The sequence below is a fragment of the Melospiza melodia genome, chromosome Z (assembly GCF_035770615.1).
Source record: "Melospiza melodia melodia isolate bMelMel2 chromosome Z, bMelMel2.pri, whole genome shotgun sequence".
In the NCBI taxonomy this organism is placed as follows: Eukaryota; Metazoa; Chordata; class Aves; order Passeriformes; family Passerellidae; genus Melospiza; species Melospiza melodia.
In genome coordinates this window covers 507237-522990 of record NC_086226.1, presented here as the reverse complement: position 1 = coordinate 522990, position 15754 = coordinate 507237, and the positions used below count along the sequence as shown (strand labels likewise).

General features: G+C 53.3%; 1 protein-coding gene across 2 annotated transcripts in view; it reads left to right on the top strand.

The window, feature by feature from the left end:
• Positions 1–15274, top strand: part of MAPK4 (mitogen-activated protein kinase 4) — a 60025-nt gene extending 44751 nt beyond the window's left edge. For both annotated transcript variants that reach the window (XM_063180274.1, XM_063180273.1), the window contains exons 4-6: positions 4840–5001; positions 7560–7761; positions 11554–15274. In XM_063180274.1, coding sequence (XP_063036344.1) covers positions 4840–5001; positions 7560–7761; positions 11554–12241 — 1052 coding nt within the window. In that variant the 3' untranslated portion in view covers positions 12242–15274. The remainder of the gene's footprint in view (positions 1–4839; positions 5002–7559; positions 7762–11553) is intronic.
• The last annotated feature ends 480 nt before the right edge of the window (positions 15275–15754 follow it).

Sequence of the window (15754 nt, the reverse complement as noted above, 5' to 3'; positions counted from 1 at the left end):
AGCCCAGCACACACAGCACAGCACAGCACAGCACAGCACAGCACAGCACAGTCCAGCCCAGCCCAGCCCAGCACGGCACAGCACAGCTCCCCTGGGCTGTCTCTCGTGCCTGTCTGTTCTCTGGGTGATGAGGTTTAACACATTTGGTGAGCAGCTGCTCGCAGAGTTGTGTAAATAAATAACCAGCCCCATTAATAACGGAGCAGGAGGAGGTTTCCCTCTCGGGTATCTCGGCACCACTGAGCTCCACAGCCTCAGCTGCAGCTGCTCTGCTGCTGCCTCCCCACTCCTGCTCACAGCTTCCATAATTCTTTTGTGGAAGCTTAAAAATAAGCAGTCAGTACCCTTCAGAGGAGATCATTTAAATTGCCTCCCTTTCCTTCCTTATTTTCTTCCTCAATTTCTCCAAAGCTTTCCAGTCCAGAGGTTTCAGCTGTGAAAATTGTGCCTTTAACCTGTCTGCTCCTGGTGCTTCCTTGGGATACGTTCTAGGGGCAGGGCATTGTCTGATCTTGCTGGGAGGTGCTGCCGTCTCTCACTCCTCAGGTCAAACAGCAAAACAAGAGCTGCCTGTTGAGCTGCCCTGGCCACCCAGCACAGCTGCCAAGCGTTTCTGGCTCTTCACGCTGTGCTTGACCCCTCTCTCAGCCCCAGCCTGGGTTCCTTTTTGCTCTTTGTGGATCCCAGGGTATAAGTGACATTGCCTGGCACCACTGAGGTTTCCAAGGTGGTGCTTTAAGCTCGTTTTGTGGTAAGGCAGGGGCAGAAGTAGCCCTGGGATGTGATGGATGTGTCCTCTGTCTGGGTGAGCTGAGCAGAGCAGCCACACACGAGCCTCCCCGGGCTGGATCCTGCGAGCCCCCAGCAGGTGCAGACCAGAGGTGATTCATTTGGGGTGATTTGAGGTGATTTGGTGACCAGAGGAGGGGTTTGTCACACCACAGGCTGGGCACACGCTGTGTGCATCCCTTGTTCTCTGCCTCCCAGCCCAATGAAATCTCTCAATAATCCCCAGGGTGCTTGGTTAGTGGGTGGGGATCAAAACCAAGCTCAAAATACCAGCTCCTTTTGGGTGGCTTTGAAGATATGTCATTGTCCTGGGAGGCTCTGGCCCCCTGCCCCTTTTTCCTGCCTCCTCCTGTGCCAGCAGAGCAGTGCCAGGGCAGGGCTGGCACAGGGTGCCCTGGGGTCCTTCATCTGCTGCTGGAGGAGAGCAAAGCCCAGCCCCAGAGCAGATAAAACTCACAAACACCAAAAGGATTTGCCTTTGCTGCAGCTCTGCTGCTCTTGGCTGGGGAGAAGGAGCTCAGAGCAGCCAGCTGCAGCCTCTGTTCCTGCGGGGTGAGACCATCCCAGAGCTGCAGCCTCCCTTCCCTCCCTGTGAAAAACTCCAGTCACTTCTTTTTAGGATTTTAAAAGTTTAATATTAATCAAATGGTTATAAAATAGTAATATAATTAGAGTAATAATAATTTTGACAATTTGAATTAGGACAATATGAGACAATAGAGACAAAGAGTTATGGATGTCTGGGTACCTTTTTCTGGGCAGCATGAACCCAAAAAAAACCACCCGTTAACAAAGGATTAACCCTTAAAACAACAGCCTGTTGCATATTCATACAGCTCATCCATGATGCATAAATTCCATTCAAATACAGGATTCTGTCTGGGCAGTGTTAACTTCTTCCTCTTAATCTTAACAGCACCTTCGAGGCAGGAAGAAGTTCATTTCTTCTGATAAGAGAGCAGTAGATTCTTTTTCTCTGAAAGACTGAGGTGTCCTGGGGCTGCTATCTGCTGCGAGTGCCTCATTCCTTTCTTAAAAAAAATATATCCCACTTATTTTAACTACAAAAGTTACCTTTTAACTACGAGATTCCGTTTATCATATTATTAAAATGTTAATACAGCACTACTAATCAATACATCAAAATACACATAGTAAATATCTGCATAGAGCCATACAATATGCACTTTTCACACTGCCTGCAGGGCGAGCCCTGCGCAGAGCCCTGGGTGGGCAGAAATGAGAAATGGGAGAAATGAGAGCAGTGTGGTCCCGAGGAAGCTCCATCCTGCAGCAGCGCCTTGCCCTGGGTAAATGGTTTCCAGAGAGTGCAGTTTAAATTGAGTGCTTAGCATAAATCAATATAATTAACTCGGCAGTCTATCCGCGGTGCTTGAGCAAGGCAGGTAAGCGAAGGTGATTGGTGATTCGGGGTAGATGTCGCTCACTGCTTCCATTCTCCCACAGGGATTTTCTGGCTGTGTCACAGCTCATGGAGAGCAGGACATTCCCAGCAGCTGGAGCCTGGATTGCAGGCCTGGCAGAGCTCCCCTGCCGCAGCACAGAAAACGGGGAAAAGTGTCCCTGGCTGAGGAGCTGCAGCTCCCTCCAGTGTCCCTTCCACCCAAAGCAGCAGCCGTGGAAGCAGCAGTAAATGGGGAAAGAGGAGGAAAAAAGAGAAAAAAGGAGGGAAAAGGAGAAAAGAGGAGAAAAAAGGAAAAAAAAAGAGGGGAAAAAGGAGGAAAAAGGAAAAGAGATCTGTCCTTGCAAATCTCCGTGGGGTTCACCAGTGGGGCTGTGCTGTGGCCAAGAGCCAGAGATGGCACAGGGGCTTTTCCCGTGGGATCAGGGCTCACTGCCAGGGCTTGGGTGCTCCCTGGAGAAGGCTCTCTCCTCAAGATGTGGTGCAGAGCTCCTTCTCTCCCTGGGTAACCACAGCCTGCTGCCTTTATTCTGCCCCTGATTCGTGTTCTCCTTTTCAGGAGTTAATACCTTCAGAAAAAGGTCCCTGGGAATTCCATAAATAGAGGATAATGTAAGAGAATGGGGTTTCTTGGGAGCCATAATTCAAGGCTTCCAGCGCTGCATTAGCAGCTCCTTTGTGTGACTGAACGCGGTGTCTCTTGGCTGCCAGGTATCTTCGGCTGGGGCTGCGCTGAGGGAAAAGCCGCTGAGGCTTTGTGACTTTTATCACCCTGTAATTTGGATCACAGCTGGGGAATTAGCCTGGCTAACAAGGTGCTCATTTCCTGCTAGATATCTTCAGTTTCCCCTGGAGTCACGCTGCGAATCTCTGAGTGACCTAAAATTAGTCCTTGTGTAGGAAAGTGGATTAATCTGCCAGGACTGACAGGGCAAGGGCGTCCCTCCCTTTGTCTCCTCTGCTTTTCCCCTTGCTCTGCCTCGCTGATTGAGCAGCTGTGTGTGGTGGTGGTGACCAGCTGGGCTCTGTCAGCAGCATTTGGGGCTGCTGAGGTCACTGCTGTGCCACTGAGCTGTGCCATGTGGCCTGGCTGTGGCCGTGGCCACCTCTCTGGGCTGGATGGGAGAGAGTCTGCCAACATCACTGACTGTCCCCAAGGGGCTGTGCTGGGGTCAGCGCTGTGTGTGCTGCTCTCGTTGGGCCCCCTGATGGGGGAAAACCTCCTTTCAACAGCTCTGTGCCAGGATTGAGAGACTTTTTTTGGTCTTCAGGTTGCTGTTAATTGTTATCTTATCAGAAGTCCAACACACCGTCTGCACCAGACTTAGCGCGCAAGAAAGTTCAGCAAAACTGGTCACAAGATGTGCAGTTTCAAGGTCTTCTAAAGCTGTTTTATCTAATAAACTCTTAAAACATACTTTATTTCCACCTTTCTACCATCACTAATCCTTCATCTGTCCACGTAACCTCTGCACTGAGGCTTCCCTCACCCAATCACCCTGTGCCACCAGCACTGCAGAGGAATAAGGAGGAGGAGGAGGAGGAGAAGGAGAAGGAGAAGGAGCTCAGACAACAGCCAAGATCCTCCATCTTGCCTCCTATCTACCTCTATACTAAAACCCCAAAACTCTAAATTTCTCACCCTGTGATAAACTACACTATTGTCTGTTTCACACACTTTTGGACACCAATCCATCCAAAGCCTTGGGAGCCTTCTCCATGGGCGAAGGTTGAGGCAGTGCTTCCCTGGGGGTCAGGACCCCACAGAGCAGGCAGAGAAATATTTCCTGTGTCCTGCGTTCCAGCAAGCTCCACGGGTGTGAGTCTGGAAAACTCGTGCTGATCTACTGGAGCTCTGGGCTGTGGAGGGGGGACCCTGCAAATGCCAGGGACCTCCACAGGAACAGGGCTGCCTCAGGGCATTCAGTCCCCCTGTCATGAGAGGGGCCTCCCTTCCCTCCCTGCTGGCTGATCAGCAGTGCTGCCCATCCCTGGGGCTGGCTCTCCTTGTGGATGGGATGGGCACTGCTCACCACTGAAATCCACGGCTGGGCCAGCAGGGGCTTGGTAGCCTGATGTAGTCAACCTAGGACACCTGAAAATGCTTATTGTTTTGGCTGCCCCAGGCTGCTCCGTGCTGGTCCTGCCTCTGTGGACAGGGCATTTCTGACCATTCCTAACTATATGAATTTTCTAACCATTCCTGGCAGGCAGAAATCCAGTGGCGCAGCTCCACATTCCTGCCAGGCTCCTCTGCCTGCACGGAAGGCTGGAAATCCCCACGGATGTCACCTCTTGGTGGCATCCAGGAGAGCGTGGAGAGTGGGAATGGTGCTCACTGATGGGGTGCTCTGCTTGGCTCTGCTGCTGCTCTCCTCTCAGTGACGGGCAGCCAGCCCTGAGCGGGGCTTGGGGTTTTATGGATAAATATGTCCTGAGGGAAAAGGACTGAGAACATGAAATGGCACAGGGCAGCCGTGGGCATTGCCACCACCAGAGCCATGACTTGGTGCCTGGAATATGGTCAGAAAACACCTTTCCTCTTGGGGTTGGACACCTGCAATCCTTTAGAGGTGGAGCCTGGGGACCCCTGGTCTCACTGCTCTCTCCTTCTTCTCCCTGCTCAGGGGGCCACGAGCTGGAGCAGATGCAGCTGATCCTGGAGACCATCCCCGTGATCCACCAGGAGGACAAGGAGGAGCTGCTGAAGGTGATGCCCATGTTCATCAACAGCACGTGGGAGGTGCGGAAGCCGCTGCGCAAGCTGCTGCCCGAGGTGGACAGTGAAGGTACCGCGGTGCCCCCGGGGCTTCCCCGGCTGCTGTGCGCCCCAAAACTGCTGTGGTGTGTGTTAGTCCTGGCCAGGTGATACAGGGGCGTGACAGACCCCCCTTTTGAGCTCTGCAGAATCCCAGTTACCAGGGAGGTTCACAGAAACCGGCACAGAAACAAAGGCAGCAGCACAGGCCAGGGGTGGAACTGGGGTAACTTTATTTGATGGTAAAACTCCCCGATCCCAGGGTCCCAGGCCCTGAACTGAGGGAAAACAACAGCTCTTAAACTGGGGGAATTCTTACAGTCTCAAGGTAATCAGGAGAGCTGGGGGTGGAACAGAAGGCAGGGAATACAACGTGCAAGCCAATGGAGGATTTCAAGGGAGGGGAATGGCTTGGGACAGTAGAGGTTAACACCTGGATATGGGAGGGGGTTTGAAACTTGGCAGGGAGTAACTAGGTTACAGAGAAACCACACTTAACTAAACTGAATTATCAAAAAGCAAGTCTGTGCCACACCAAAGACAGGGGGAGAAAAATACAGAGGGATTATGAACCAGAAATTAAACAGTAAACATGACAAATAAAACCACACACTACACCAGCCGTGTCCCCAGAGCTGCTTCTGGGGTGCCAGGGTTGCTGCCCTGCAAGGCCCAGGGCCTGAGCTCTGGGGAAGGGGATGCACATCCCCGGGGGTCCTGGCTGTAGCTCAGATGCTGTCCCCAGTGCTGTCCCCTCACAGGTGGCCTGTCCCCGGGCTGTGATGCTGTGGCTTGCTCACAGGTGTCTCCTAAGGGTAAAACACACTTCCAGGGCCCTTTGGGGGTACATCCCATGTGTCTCCCCGAGCTGTGAGCGAGGGCTCAGCCCAGAGGCTCTTTTCCAGTCTGCAGCTGTGCAGCACAGCGAGGGACAGGCTCTTCCTCACAAACATCCCACTCCTGAGATAGGTGTTACAGACAGGAATATGAATCAGTGCTTCCCTGAGCTCCTTCTGAGGGTTAAACCAGGCCTGCTTTTGGGAAGAGCTCAGGAGCAGGCCCAGCTCACATCCTGGAGTGACTCTCCATGTGAGAGGTGCCAGGCCTGGCTCAGCCCAGAGGCTCTTTCCCAGCCCCATGCCTCTGGCCTGAGCACAGCTGTGCAGCACTGCAGGACAGGCTTTCCTCACAAACACCCCACTCCTGAGATAGATGTTACAGACAGGAGCTGACCAGTGCTCCCCTGAGCTCCTTCTGAGGGTTAAACCAGGCCTGCTTTTGGGAAGAGCTCAGGAGCAGGCTCATCTCATGTTCAGGAGTGACTCTCCGTGTGAGAGGCGCCGAGCCTGGCCTTGGTGACACAATATCCATGGGCCCAGGGCTGTGTCAGCCTCCAGCGAGCAGCAGCAGATTTATTCCCTGCCGTGGCTGCAGGAGGAAAGGTCAGCCCTGCCCCTCACATTATTCACTGTCATTTCCCTGCCTCTCTGACCCGTGGTGCATCACAATATATAACCCATAATGGGTTTTTGTGACCTTACAGAGCAATTGACTCCTTCCTGCTTAATTAGTCTGAGCCATGAGGTAATCTCACGGGAGACAGCCAGAAATTGGTTAATGTTTGAGCTCTGGGGCAACACGTGTGGCTGTCCTTCCTGCTGAGGGGTTCTGCCTCTACAGAAACCATCCCATTCACACAATTGCACCTTCAGTGGGATGTTCCTGGAAGTTTCAGTACGAAGCTGTATCTGAAGAAAGGCATTATTCCTATTTTTGTTGCCTGAACTCAAAGGGACTTTCCCATGAAAGGATCAACTGGATAAGCAACAACTTCAGTGGCAGGATTTTACCTTTTCACATAACCTCAGTAAGTGGAATCACCAAATCAATCATAGCCAGCCCTCTACGTTTGGGTTTAATTGCACTTAAAATTCATCACAGAAAGAGTGCATGCAGCACAGTCTTCCTAAAATTATTTTAGCCACTCAGAATTCTTCAAACATTAATGGGTAAAATAATTTCATGGCATCGGTCACACCAAAGGCTTTTAAAAGTTGCAGTAAATCTAATCCACTCCAGTGGGGCCTAAGAGGTGAAATCAGCTGTCTGAAACACAGTGTGCTTGTCAAGTGTATCTGAGGGTGTGGAGTCAGATCCCAGCACCTTCCAAAGGCCTTTTTGGGGTGGTATCTCAGCTCTGTGCTGGTTTGGGGTGCCAGCTCTGTGCTGGGATCTCAGCTCTGTGCTGGGCTGGGATCTCAGCTCTGTGCTGGGCTGGGATGTTATCTCAGCTCTGTGCTGAGATCTGGGGCTGTAGCTCTGTGTGTGTGACCCCTGCACAGCTCCGAGGGTGCTCTCGCAGTCATTCCCTGGCCATGCTGCAGGAGGTGACAGGAGGTGACACCTGGGGGCTGCAGGTGGCTCCCCTGCAAGCTCACAGCTCTGTGAGGGGCAGGGGACCCCAGCAAGGACAGAAGTGCCTCGTTTGGGTCCACGGGGATTTGCCAGGGGGCTCTGCGAGGCTCGTCCTGGCAAGAGAACTGTTTTTGCTTTTGAGGAATGGTGAGCTTGTGTGTCTCTGCCTCACAGCCATTGATTTTCTGGAGAAAATTCTGACATTTAACCCCATGGACCGGCTGACGGCCGAGATGGGCCTGCAGCACCCCTACATGAGCCCCTACTCCTGCCCCGAGGATGAGCCGGTGTCGCAGCACCCGTTCCGCATCGAGGATGAGATCGATGACATCCTGCTCATGGAGGCCAACCAGAGCCAGATGTCCAACTGGGACAGGTACCACGGCTGGGCTGGGCTGCCGAGGCCTTTTGGAACTTGTGGTTTATTGCACAGGGCCTGGGTGCAGGGGCCTTTTGGGATTTGGGGTTTATTGCAAAGGGTTTGGTTGCAGGGGCCATTTGGAATTTGGGGTTTATTGCAAAGGGCCTGGGTGCAGGACCCTGCTGGGATTTGGGGTTTACTGCACAGGGCCTGGGTGCAGGGCCCTGCTGGGATTTGGGGTTTACTGCACAGGGCCTGGGTGCAGGACCCTGCTGGGATTTGGGGTTTATTGCACAGGGCCTGGGTGCAGAGCCCTGCTGGGATTTGGGGTTTATTGCACAGGGCCTGGGTGCAGGGCCCTGCTGGGATTTGGGGTTTATTGCACAGGGCCTGGGTGCAGGGCCCTGCTGGGATTTGGGGTTTATTGCACAGGGCCTGGGTGCAGGGCCCTGCTGGGATTTGGGGTTCATTGCACAGGGCCTGGGTGCAGGGCCCTGCTGGGATTTGGGGTTTATTGCACAGGGCCTGGGTGCAGGGCCCTGCTGGGATTTGGGGTTTATCGCCAAGGGCCTGGGTGCAGGGCCCTGCTGGGATTTGGGGTTTATTGCCAAGGGCCTGGGTGCAGGGGCCTGCTGGGATTTGGGGTTTATTGCAAAGGGCCTGGGTGCAGGGCCCTGCTGGGAGCTGCCAGCCACAGCTCAGAGCAGGCCTGAGAGAAGTAAAGAGAGTGATAAAGAGGATGTGAGAGAGAGAAAGGATAAGAGGATAAGAGAATAAGAGAGTGAGGTTCCCGTTACAATACAATAAATCTTCTTCTGTGCTGAATATTCTAATTCTCACTAATCAATCTAGTACAACATGCAAATCCTATGGCATTTACAAACAGCCTATAGGAATCATTACATTACCATACTCTGTTACATTTTAAACCCTAAAAACTCCTCTTTGGGCCCCTTCTGCCAAGCTGTAGGGTCTGCTCTGCCCCTTGGGCCTGTCTGCAAGCAGAGGGTGTTGTTCCATCAAAAGGGGATTACCTTCAGCCAGCCACACCATTGTTTTGCAGTTGTTCAGTAACTGAGGGATCTCAAAGCTTGATTTCATTTCAATCTCACTTTCCCTATTCTCAAAATCTTTTGCCAAGCAATCATATTGATAAGGCTTTCCTGTTTCACCTTCCCCAACGCCTCTGGTGTGGCTGCGTTCCACCATGCCTGTTCACCCCTGAAAGATGCCTGCTTTTCCCTCTTTGTGCCATGCTATAATTCCAGCCCAAGCTGGAGCCTCGCTGAAGCTGCCCAGAGGCTCCTCCTGGATTCCACAGGGACCAGAAGCTGAGCCTGCACATCCCTGTACATCACTGAGTGCCTTTCTGCTCTTGATTTTCAGCCTAGGTTGTCTTCATGTGGGTCAAAGTGGCTCTGCAGCCCCTTCCTCTGCCCTCTGTCCCTGCAGTACAGGTACAAAATAATTTGATTCTTGTACCTTTTGGGCACAGGGCCTGATTTGGAGTGCTATATTCACCACTTTTCAAGGTGCATCACCCCAAAGAACACATATCTGGGGGCCTTGTACAAAACCCTGAGTTGAGCTGACGTTTAAATGGCTTGCTGGAAGCTGCACTGGAAGTTTAGAACGGCTCCAAGCCTTGAGCTGAGGTCTCTCACATTCCAGGTGATTACCCCAGTCACTGGGCCAGTCCCAGCACTGGGACAGGCAGGACAAAATAAGCAGATAAGAATTAATTTAAAAGGTTCAGTTTTCTCTACAGCCCCTTCAGGCTGTGGGGGACGAACTGGCTGAGGATGCTCTAACATTTCTCCCCTCTGCAGAGCAGTTAAATCTCCTCACCCTACTGATTCACTGGGTTCCACCAGCACTGAAAAATTACCTGAAGGCACCCCTCCCTCCCCTGGCCTGCAGTGTCTGTGCCTGAGCGAGCAGATGTGGGAGACAGCCAGGGCAAGGTCATCAGAGTGGGGTCTGGGGGCTCACTCAGGCGGGGAGGAGGGCTGGCAGCAGGATACCCACCCTCAGTGCATCCCCACACGTTGGGAAGGACGAAAGTTTGACAAGAAAGTCTCACAGATATGGATGCTTGGCAGAAAGATTTTTAAATGTGGAGTCTGGTGAAGGAATAGAGATGGAAGCAAGTTTTGATATAAAAGAAAAGAATTGCTGAGTCAGTCTTACTGGATAACCAAGGAGGCAAAGGGTGTGTTAGTTAGAAGGGGTTTTTATGGCTTAGAGCAATGGATAAACCCACCCCAAACAAGAAGATGTTTTTACCAAGCAGAAAGATGGCACAGACAAACAAGGCAGCAAATGTGGCAAGGAGAAAAAAGGTCTCAGAATTTTCCATTGAAAGAAAACTGAAAAACAACTTCTAGCTTAAACTAGAAGTAATGTACTAACTTTGAGTGATTGGAGAACAGTAACATGAATATGGTAATTACAGTAGTTATGATGGGCTATAGATAACAGTTCAGGTATAGATTGGTTCTACTCTATTAAGATGCTCAGCAAAGAAAAGTCTATAATGCAGTGTAACCAAAACCAAAGGGGCTCCAGGCCTGCCTGCAGCTGGAGCTGACAGCTGTAGGCACAGCTCTGTCACCCACTACCCGGGGCTGCTGTGACCTCTTGGATACAATAAACTGCATTTTGGAGAGCCCCTGGAGCCCCACATCTCTCATTTCAGCTCTTACACCCACAGCCCCAGCATCCCTGCCCCAGAGCAGCAGCTCAGGGCTGGAGGCTCCCTGTCACCTTCTCCTTGCTGTGACACAAGGGGCTGAGGCTGTCCTGCCCCCAGGTGGGGACACCCATGCCAGGCTGGGGGCTCTGCAGCACGAGCCAGCCGTTCTGGGGACAGCGGGTGACTTTGGCTGTGTGCTGTGGGACACCTGAGGAGCGGCTGGGTGCTGTGGCAGGGCCCCAGCGGCTGGGATAGCACATTCCACAGGCAGCTCAGCCAGGAGCCAGGGAATCAGGGGGCACTGGGAGAGCCCTGGGTGCTGTCAGGACTTCAGGAGAAGCTGTCACTGAGCAAGGTGACCCTCCAGGGATGCTCTGGGCCCTTGACATCAGAGCAAACTGGTGATGCCCAGCCTCAGTGGGGTTGTTCACAGAATTCACAGAATTCACAGAATCACTGGGTTGGAAGAGACCTTCAAGACCGTCGAGTCCAACCCAGCCCCAGCACCTCAACTGAACCCTGGCACCCAGTGCCACATCCAGGCTTTGTTAAACACACCCAGGGATGGGGACTCCACCACCTCCTCAGACAGGCCATTCCAGAACTTTATAATTCTCTCTGTGAAAAACTTTTTCCTAATATCCAACCTACATTTCCCTTGGCGTGGCTTGAGACTGTGTCCTCTGGTTCGGTCAGTTTTAATTCATGTCTTTTACTGTTCTGTCACCAAACAGGAAGGGCACAGCTGAGGTTCCTGTCTGTTGGCTGAGGGGCAGATTGGTAATTATTGCTGTTAATCATGTTTTAGTCCTGAGTGGAGGGGCAGATTGGTAATTATTGCTGTTAATCATGTTTTAGTCCCAAGTGGAGGGGAGGTGATCAATATCTAAAGGAAGGGACCACTCGGTTTGGTTGTTGGGCTCTATTTCCTGCATCTCAGGCTGTTGATAAATAACAATTACTGGTCCCCTGGCATTTTGAGGCAGAGGAAGGCTCTCTGTGCTGCCAGTAAGAGGTTAACCCAGCTAGCAGAAGGGCAAGGAGCCGCAGGAGCACTCGGGCGGCTCGGGCCGTGCTGCTGCCCGTGTCTGACAGCAGCGTGTCTTTGGCAGGTACCACATCAGCCTCTCCTCCGACCTGGACTGGAGGCACGACAAGCAGCACGACATGGACGAGGTGCAGCGGGACCCGCGGGCGGGCTCGGAGCCCGCGGCGGAGGAGGCGCAGGTGGACCCACGGAAGTACTCGCAGAGCAGCTCGGAGCGCTTCCTGGAGCTCTCCCACTCCTCCATGGACCGCGTGTTCGATGCCGACTGCGGGAAGTCGTGCGATTACAAGGTGGGATCGCCCTCCTACCTGGACAAGCTGCTGTGGAGGGACAGCAAGCCCCACCACTACTCAGAGCCCAAGCTCATCCTGGATTTATCCCACTGGAAAAGGGCCACCATAGCGCCCGCGGCTGAGCTGTCGCTGGAAGAGGAGCCCTCCAACCTGTTCCTGGAGATTGCGCAGTGGGTGAAGAGCACTCAGGTGGGGCTGGAGTGCCCCGGCTCCCTGCCCGAGATGCAGGAGCGGAGCCTGCCCTCCTCTCCTCACCGCCTGCACAAGGAGCCCGCTGCCGTCAGCGGCGACGCCAACCCCGACTTCGACCTGGACGTCTTCATCTCCAGGGCGCTGAAGCTTTGCACAAAGCCCGAGGACCTGCCCGACAACAAGCTCAACGAGATCAACGGGGCGTGCATCTCGGAGCACCCCGGGGACATGGTGCAGGCAGAGGTGTTCCAGAAGGAGCGGTGGTGAGGGCCCCAGCCCCGCCGCGTCCCCTGCCCGCGCCGTACCAAACGCCTTTGCCAGGAAAGGCAAGCACAAACCACACGCCCCCCTGGATGCCTTAGAAGTGCTTCTAAGGGGATCGAGAGGTGCGAGTGAAATACTGAGTTCCTTACACTGCCTTAACAATCTTGCCTTGCGATCTCTGGGACCTGTTTGAAACTTAAATGTACGAGGGGGAGAACGACGGTACATGGTAGGTTTGCAAACAGTAGTGAAATAGACTTCTTTTCCTCTCTTTTTGTATGGTAACTTGAAAGGACAAGGACAAAAATTAACATTTTCAGTGTGGTCACATACCCTCCTGTTTGGACAGGTTCCCAAAATGCCAAACTTTGAGTCTCTCTGAGGGCGCCTGTGTGAGCACAGGTATGGAATAAAGTGATGCCAGCCATCAGTCAGCACTGAATGGAACTACAGGTAGAGTTTGGCCATCAGACAAAAAACAAAAAACTCTCTGAGAGTGTTAATGGACAAGAAATTTGACCTACAAAGTATGGGCCATTGGGGATTTGTTTTATTTTTTTCTGAGGAGAAGACAAAATTTTTGCTAAGTGCATTTTGCTGGTTTGTGGTTTCTCACGCCAAAATCTCCCCTGTGGCTGCACGGGGCGCAGCAGGGGATGCACGGGGATCTGAGCTTTCCGAGCACTCGGGAGGGCCTGCGGGACGCACCCCGGTGGGTCCTGCCTCGGAGAGCTGCCACGAGACCAGCAGCATCCCAGCAGGGAGGGCTGGGAGCGGCGCGTCCCACGGGTGACACCGCCCGGCACCGCCAGCCACGCCGACCAGCAAGGGCTCCCAGACACTCTGCTGTGAGCGAGGAACCACAGCACCACTGGCTGTCCTCCCGACAAAGATCTCATGAAGAGAACAACAGCTCCTGTGGCTCGCGATTCGTGACCGGCCGCTTGGCTCCCAGCTTCTGTGGGAGAGGCTGGTGCCAGCAGGCAACTGTGTGTACATAGGTGAAGACACAGCTGATCTACTGTACCTTCTGTTTTCATCCACACTTCTGAGCACCTTAATGATTAATCAGCTAACAAGAGTTTGTATATGGAAGAAATGTTCTATACTTATATTTAACCCAACTCGGCAGCTTTTTAAATGGAGATGTGTAAATAGTGCCACACGAGACAGCCTCTGCTTTCCTCAGCGTCCTGCTGCTCTGCTGCCCGGCACAGCGGCGCTGCTTGCATCTGTACAACAGAAACTGCTGTATTTAGTACTGCCAGGCCCATATTTAACTACTCCCATATTCATTATTTCCACCCTTTTAACAAGCAACCTGCTAAATGCTCTGAGCTGTGAAGAAGCTGGTGTGAGGCTCAGATACCTAACAACAGTGTTTCCTGTATTAGCCCTGGGGTCTGTCCTTGCTGGGACCAGGAGCAGGTTTAGCTGCAGCAGGCCTTGACAAGCCCAAAATCGTGTTCCTACTGTGAAGATCTCACACTGGGGTGATGGAAACGCCACTGCTGCAGCCAGTCAGCAGCACTGGTGTGAAGGCAGCCAGCTGCCAGGATGGGATGGGCTGCCAGCCCGGGTGCAGGGGTGGGGAAGGCATTTGGAAGGCGAAGCTGATGGAGAAGGGCTCAGAAAGGCAAAGCCATTTGTTTCTGGTCTTTGCTTTGGGTGTTTGGACATCCCCCAGAGTGGTTTAGAAAGGGGAAACAGGACAGAGACAGAGGTTTGGTTTCTGGTGTGTTGCAGATGATTGATATACCTCAACTAAAGCTCAGCACTTTCACTGCTGGTGGGGGGACATTCCAACGCCAGGAGCAGCTGCCCCCAAGCTGGAGCAGATCCAACCAGCCTGGCAGTCACAGCTGGCTGACCACAGCTGGCTGACCATAGCTGGGTGACCATGGCTGGGTGACCACAGTCCCACTGCCCACAGTCCCACTGCCCACAGTCCCACTGCCCACAGTCCTGCTCCCTACAGTTCCACTGTTCACTGTCCCACTGTCCACGGTCCTGCTCCTCACAGTCCCACTCCCCGTGTCCCACTGCCCACAGTCCCACTGCCCACAGCCCTGCTCCCCATGTCCTACTGCCCATGGTCCCATTGCCTACAGTCCCATTCCCCATATCCCACTGCCCACAATCCCACTGCCCATGTCCCACTGCCCACAGCCCTGCTCCCCATATTCCACCGCCCACAATCCCACTGCCCATGTCCCACTGCCCTCGGTGCAGCCGGGCCCTGTGGCACCGCACTGGCAGCAGCCAGCAGAGTTTGGAGCTGGCCTGCCGGGCTCGGAGCAGGCAGAGGGGCTCGGCTGTGTCCCGGGGCTCTGGCTGGAGCCCATCCCAGTGGGAGAGGCACGGAGCTGCGGCCAGCTGGGGTCAGCACCTGAGGATAGCTGTGTCCCGGGGTTCTGGACGGAGAGGCACGGAGCTGCAGCCAGCTGGGGTCAGCACCTGAGGATAGCTGTGTCCCGGGGTTCTGGACGGAGAGGCACGGAGCTGCAGCCAGCTGGGGTCAGCACCCAGGGCCAGCAGAGCCAGGGCCGCAGGAGGAGAGCAGCTCGGTGACCCTGGAAACTCCTCTGGAGGTGGAGCAGCCCGTGCTGCCGTGGGGCCTCTGAGCACGAGGACTCGGCCCGCACAAACCGCGCTCTCCCGGCCGGGCAGCAGCGGCCACGTCCCCTGGAACCAGAAGCCATTTCCCATGGGCTGTCTCTTCTCCTCCAGAGGCCTGCAGGACTATTTATTGTGGACATGAAAGAAACAGTTTTGCTTTCGAGTATTGTCTTGTGGGCCCACAATTAAGGTGTAAAACGGACTCGGTAGCAAGCAAACAGAGCGTGTTGCTGCCACTCTGGATTTTCCATCTCGCTTTGTGAGCTCTTATTTAATGTTGTTCTAAAACCTCAGCATCACATGCTGGGAAAAGGGGATAAGAGGGATGGCTTTAATTTGTTACCTGAGTGTGCTTAGCTGATCACAAGCCAGATTTGTCTCTCATTTGCAGAAATAAAATGTAAGGCCTGAGCCTTCCTTGTGTGGCTGTGTGTAATTATTTTATAAATTATTATTATGTTTATTCTGAAATGTTTACTCCAGTACTGAAGCAAAAATCCACAGAATTCTGCAAATCATAGGATTCACTCAGGTTGGAAAAGTGAGTGACCATGCTTAAGAGTGACCACAAAGACCTGCACCACAGGAATATTTGCATTTTTGGTGTTGGGATGCTTCTAACCCAGCTTTGCTTTGGCAGGTTCAGGCTGTCTGAGCACTCAGGGTCGCAGGGAGGGAATTTAGGATTGGTCACCATCTGTGTCTCATGCAATTTAAAGAATCATTTCTTGATGGGTACAAGATCACCCGCAGGGTATTTCAGTAAATTTGCAGAGGGCATTCATTGAAAGAAACACAGAGCACTGCTGTTACTGGTGACACTGCGGGGGCCCCCGAGCCCACGTGGCCCTGGGATGGGTGACACCCTGGGCTCAGAGATGTGGGCCCCAGCTGTTC